Raw genomic sequence first — 6000 nt, forward strand, 5'->3', positions numbered from 1 at the left:
GCACCTCACCAGTGTCTGTGCATTTCTTTTTTTTTCCTGTCATTTTTTAGGAACCTGGAAAAAAGGGTTTGATGGATAAAATACACATGGTGCAGGAAGTGGTGCTGGTGGTCCAGAATGTTTTGGAGGAAATCGCCAACATCGGGGAGCGAGTCAAGAAGTAATGGCCACATATACGGAGCAATTTCTTTGATGATTCATGTTCACCTGAATAAATTAGAACATTATAGAAGAAACATTAATTTATTTCAGTAATTAAAATCAGATACGTAAAGCTCCAACTCGTGTATTCATTATGTACAAAGTGGTAGATTTCAAATGTTTAGTTCTATTCACCTTGATGATTACGGCTTACAATTAATGAAAACGGAACATTTCTTTTACAGCATCTTCAATTGGTCCGTGCCCTTCATGTCGTTCTTGGCTTGCCTGGTGCTGTTTGTGACTGCATCACTGTTGTATTTAATCCCACTACGGTATATTATTCTGGTATGGGGTAAGTTGATTTTTTGTGATTTGTTTTTGCTTTTATTTTATTTATTAATTTTTTTAGAAATCACACAGTTTAATAACAAAATAATAATATACAGGAAAAGTGGATCAATTCAATATTGCAATCATTGCATCCTAAGAAGATTTTAAATTTACCCAGATTAACTTTTTCTGCTTGCTTCCAACTGGAAATGTCTGATTTAAGAAGTGCCGTAATTTAGGAACTCTGCCATGTCTACACCTCTGCAGATGCACAGAGATCAGACAGTCGCTGAGGTTCGCTCTTCTCAGTGTGGGCTGATGCAGCAAAGCCCAGCAGAGGCATGACCAAGGGTTTGTGTGAAAACAAAGCCAAGGCAGAGAAGAGCAAGCCGTATATAATACATGATGTCCTTGGGCAGTCTGTAAGCTCCTAGTCTAGCCTCTCATTATCTGCTGTAGTCATACAGCAACACACTGTTGTCTCAGTGGTCAGGCAGTAACACTGCCCTCACCAGGCTCTCCTCCTCCAGCTGTATAAGCCCACAACCACAGTACTTCCACGTATTGCCTTCAACACAATCAATACCAAAAAAAACAAACATATCAAACACAAAAACTCACAATCTGAGACTCTCCTCTGCCTCCCCAGTTAACCCCCATCTCTGTGGTTGCAAGGCAAGTCTTTCAAGTTACTTGCACATATTTAAGTCCTTAGGTTCTTTGTCTGCATGCTAAGGTGTTCACAGAACTGAACTGTGAATATAATGGTCCCATTACAAGGCCCTGGAGATATTCTCCTCTCTGCAGCCATCTGCAAACCAAATATAGATACACAAGAAGTTAGGAGATTGTAGCAAAAACACAAGACAAGTTGCTAAGTTTGTGCAAGTCCAATTTTTATTGATGACGTGTTTTGTTGTTTTCATCTGCATTTAATTTCATTGATTTGAAACAGATCAGCATCTTAGAAAATAATTATTAAAACCCTAGACGGTATAACTATGTGAAACAACACTGCTTGTTATGACACCTTTATTTATTAATGTGTTTATTTGTGCTTACTTTCACAGGCATTAACAAATTTACCAAGAAACTGCGCAGCCCATATTGTATTGACAGTAATGAAATACTGGATTTCCTCCAGAGGGTGCCTTCTGATATTCAGAAGGTAAGGGTCCAATTTTACATACAGATAGGGATGGAATTCCCTGAAGATGTCTGCATTATTTGCTGTACCGCAATTCCCAAGTGTTGCAGAAATATATCCTCTGGCTTTGTTTGATTATTAATGGACTCTCGCCTTTAAGCAGCTCTGGCCCAATTATTCCTCAGTGTGCAACTCCCCATCCTCAGTCACCGCCGTGCCTGAACGAGGAGGCGCTCAGATCTCTCTCCTCGGCTATCTGGCTGCAGCCTCGTCCGTTATTAGCAATTTTGCGCGTTTGATTGAAGCAGCGCAAAACCCGGCGATTGGCCGAGCGCAGGCAGGCAGAGGCAGTTCTTGACAACTCCGACTGTTGTGTCAGCCCAGAAACTCTGACGTGGCCTCAGTCACTTCAGGGTGGTGGAGTCAATTAATATATTCGTGAGCCCCGGTCGTCTTGCTGGGTGCCATATGTGATTACATATTAGCCACGGCTGATATGTCATTTGCATTTACATCTCAGATCCAAGAAGAGCTGTCAGGTTTGTTATAAGTGTCGCCGAGGCTGCTTGCCGTCCACTGACTGAGGATTTTCCGCAGGCAGGAAATGAAGTGCCAACACAATGCCTTCATCTCGCAGGTAGCTCACCAGAGCAAGAAATCCTGACAGTCTGAATCTGGCAAGGCACTCTCACCTTGCTCTGTTTCTCAGCTGCACCCTTGATGTCCTCCTGCAGCAAGCCGGCGCTGACTCCTCTGTAATGTTGGAGGAAGCCTGTGTTGTTTGAGATTTGGCTGACTGAGTTGGCAAAACAAGGTGGCGAATGCATTTTGATTCGGAATCCTTTGTATGTCCTCTTCCCCCGTTGGGATGTGGCGTTTGAGCTTTGAAAATGACTCGCTTTCAAATCCCATGGAAACAATACTTTTTAGCCCGGTTTAAAAGAGAAACTACATCTTGAAAATGGCTCCAATCATAAAAAACAAAGCACCCTTAAGATTCATCATGCGTGTGTTTCATTACGTCCTGTGAAAAATAATCTTAACATCATATACACAGGAGAACCAAACAATACACCACTTTTTTTTTTTTGTTTTTGTTGACTTAGAACTTCAATCTTCAGATAGGTGTGGACACAAAACGGCAAAAAGATGGAAAATTGACTCCTGTCTTTCTTGCAAATGTGACTTGGCAATTAGTGCCTTTGCACATCTACAAAGTGTACCTCAAACGGGGACTTCTGACAATGCCGTGTCTGTCTGGAAATAAGAAGCATCTGTCAGTTCTGAGGACAGTTTCATGTGCTGATGCAGGAGGCAGTCACTTTGTTCCCACATTCCATCTCTCGTTCTAATAATGGAGAGCGGCTAATTAGCATAGAGTTCTTACCTTTTTTTATTTTAACAGATTCACTGTATTGTTTGAGCTCGGAAAGTGAACTTCAAAAGCTGGTTTTCAAATTCCTAATGGCCTCTTTTTCCTGTTAAACAATATGATTTGTCTTCTTTGGATTGTGGTTGCAATTAGGACAAGGAAAACGATGCTTACTTTTCCGGTGTCAAAAGTTAAGGAAAAATAGTATGGTACATACTAAAGTAGGTGATCTAATGAGTGAAACTTGATATTAATTCTAATTCTACATATGTCAGTAGCAGAAAGAGAGGAGAAAAAAATCATTTGGGGTCAATTCAGTCTTTTACCAACTTGTAAACGTATTCTGTACCCAATCATTGACTCTTCATCCCAACCTTCTCCTGTTTTGAACCTGTAGGCCAGGCTTTTCACATAAGCTTTGATTATTTGGTATTTTTAATTTTGTGAGGAATTAAGTAGATAATTGTGCACATGCTGAAATCTGAGAAAGCTATCAATTAAGTTTTATGTATGCTACATTATTGAAGATGTTGTCTCGCACCCTGTTTTGATTAGTGGCGGCTCTTTTGCTCCATGGATCATTTGGCTGGTGCAATATACTTACTGATGGTACTGTATCAGAAAGAAAGAAAACCTGAAAAATGAAAAAAAAAAAAATTATTTTTTTTATGCTGATTTATTTTAACTGGAAAAAGTTAGCTATTCATATTAAACTGGCCATTGATAAATATATAGTTATTTCCTTTTGTAACTGTTAGCTGTGACTTACCACATTTTTGCTTCAATTTCATGGTTCACATAAAGGCCTGACATGTATGGGAGTGTTCAAAGGTCAAAACCATTTCTGAGCAGAAATAACCCAAAGGCTACATCACATTTGCAATAAAGTATCTTTATAATTCAATAATCTTTGGGGAAATAAGCAAAAGTCCAAGTCCTAAGGAAAAATGTCTGACCAATGCATGACGGTGAGGATTATGCAGTGGGCCCTGTAGAAGGCAGCTCCATGTTAACCTGGCAAAACCAAAACCAGAGACCCTAAATGACCTGCACCCCTGACTTTAGCCCGAGAAAGAAACTGCAGAGACTTACAAAGTCTTGAAGAAAGTTGGATGTAGACAGCTGGCAACTTTTCATCAGAATCAACGGCAACCATGAACAAAGTTTTCCTTAGTAGACATAACCTACCAAGTGTGATTATGCAGGTTTCCCTTCCCTCACTGGTCTGGCAGGTCATCTCAACAGTTGAAGGCTGTTTCTAATATTGGGATTCTGGTGCAGAGTGAGAAAAGGGGGGGGTACACTGGTATAGAACCCTTGACTTCTCAAATCCTTCCTCCCTGTGATTAATCCCCTCTGCTCCTGTGTTTAAAAAATGATTCATTACAGGCGAGCTTGCCTCGCTTTGCTCTGCACCAGCTCTCCTCAGGGGAGCCATTACCGTGCGCTCCACTGAGCTCGGATTACCTGCCTCTGACCAAACTCCTGTTTGTTTTTACAGGTGCAGTACAGTGTGCTGAGAGCACCCACTGGACAGAACCAGCCACGCAAGAAGAAGTAAGCTCAGCGGACATGCTGGATGAAAGGCTGGTCTTCCTGTCTCTGTTCGTCTCTTTTCCTTTTTTCTTTTTTTTTTTTTTTTAACTGCGTTACCTTGCAGTCCACCTGACAACAATGCTCCAGTGCCAGCTGAACCCATGACCCCGCATACCCGGCCACACCACCCCAACGCTGCCCCCTGCTGCTGAGGGGCAGCCAGCCGCTCTCTGCCTTGTGTGTTTGCCACCCCCCTGACAGGGGCTGTGAACTGCAGCAGCTATGAGGGCAGCACATGGTGCTGTCAATCACAAGCTTGGAGGTAAAGAAAAAGGGAGCTCTGCAAGGCTCAAGCTTCATCTTTGAAAATAATTTAGAACAGGAATGAAAGACATCAGGGTTGGCTTGGTTTTCTTCTTATTTTGGTGTAACTAAAAAACTTGCCTCAAGACAATATAACTTTAACAAGTGACTGCCATGTTTTTATTTTTTTATTCTTCACCAGTTTAATGTAATGAAATACTATATTTTACATTCACAGAAAATCAGTTTTATTTCAGGAAAGAATACTGAATTTTATAGTGCAATCTGTGGTATGGTTTTTCCGTGTATAATTTAATGGTGCCACTTTTCCTCACTCTATCTTGGAAACAAACATGTATTTATGTTCTGAATGTATTAATTCTAGTTACCTGCACTTGAGTTTCTCTGATGATTTATGTTAACTTTATATGAAAGTAACATGTTTACACTGTCAAATGGAGAGTTTGAATAAAGAATCTTGATCAAATTGAGCTTTTGTTTTTCTTGTGTTCTTTTTTCCTCCAATAGCTCCATCCCAACGTGGATGGATTACACCACTTCTTTACGTGAATACACGGTAAACACATCTGATTACACAACACAGCCATTGAAACTGAGCTCACACACCGACCACCGCTGTGCCTTGGTTACCGAGCTCACATCAAAGCCGTGTGGCTCCAGTGTGGTTCCTAATGCATCGCTTTGTTGCCTTCTCACAATAACAGGGTCCAGATGAGAGAGAAAGAGCTCATCTCACAGAGAGTACTCTCTCTCTCCATCCTCAGCACTTAGTGCTTTATATTTCCACTAAAATCACCTGGCCTGGTCTAATGGTTACTCATACACACAGATGTGTTCGGTTTTTCCATCAGTCTTCCCGCAATGGTTTTCCAGGGTATGACAGATGCGGTCCGTCAGGGTTTTCTTGCATGTATAGCAAACGTTTAAAAAATTTTCAGCCACTTATTGACATTTGCATTTTTGGAGAATAGTTGGAGCCAAAATTTCATTGTTCTGACATTCAGCAGCCAAAGCCTATTTAACTAGGTAAAGTGCACGCAGCCCAATTTGGAAAAACAAATGCACTTAAAATTTACTTTGTCATAATTGAAGTTGAGCTAAGGAATGGGCCCCTGCAATGGGAGTTCTGATTGGTTGACTGAGCAGC

General features: G+C 41.0%; 1 protein-coding gene across 3 annotated transcripts in view; it reads left to right on the forward strand.

The window, feature by feature from the left end:
* mctp2a (multiple C2 domains, transmembrane 2a) overlaps positions 1-5323 on the forward strand; it is a 45871-nt gene extending 40548 nt beyond the window's left edge. For all 3 annotated transcript variants that reach the window (XM_008412368.1, XM_008412370.1, XM_008412369.1), the window contains exons 20-23: positions 51-160; positions 387-496; positions 1545-1642; positions 4495-5323. In XM_008412368.1, the coding sequence (XP_008410590.1) occupies positions 51-160; positions 387-496; positions 1545-1642; positions 4495-4554 (378 nt within the window). In that variant the 3' untranslated portion in view covers positions 4555-5323. The remainder of the gene's footprint in view (positions 1-50; positions 161-386; positions 497-1544; positions 1643-4494) is intronic.
* The last annotated feature ends 677 nt before the right edge of the window (positions 5324-6000 follow it).

The sequence above is a fragment of the Poecilia reticulata genome, linkage group LG6 (genome assembly GCF_000633615.1).
Source record: "Poecilia reticulata strain Guanapo linkage group LG6, Guppy_female_1.0+MT, whole genome shotgun sequence".
NCBI classification, from domain to species: Eukaryota; Metazoa; Chordata; class Actinopteri; order Cyprinodontiformes; family Poeciliidae; genus Poecilia; species Poecilia reticulata.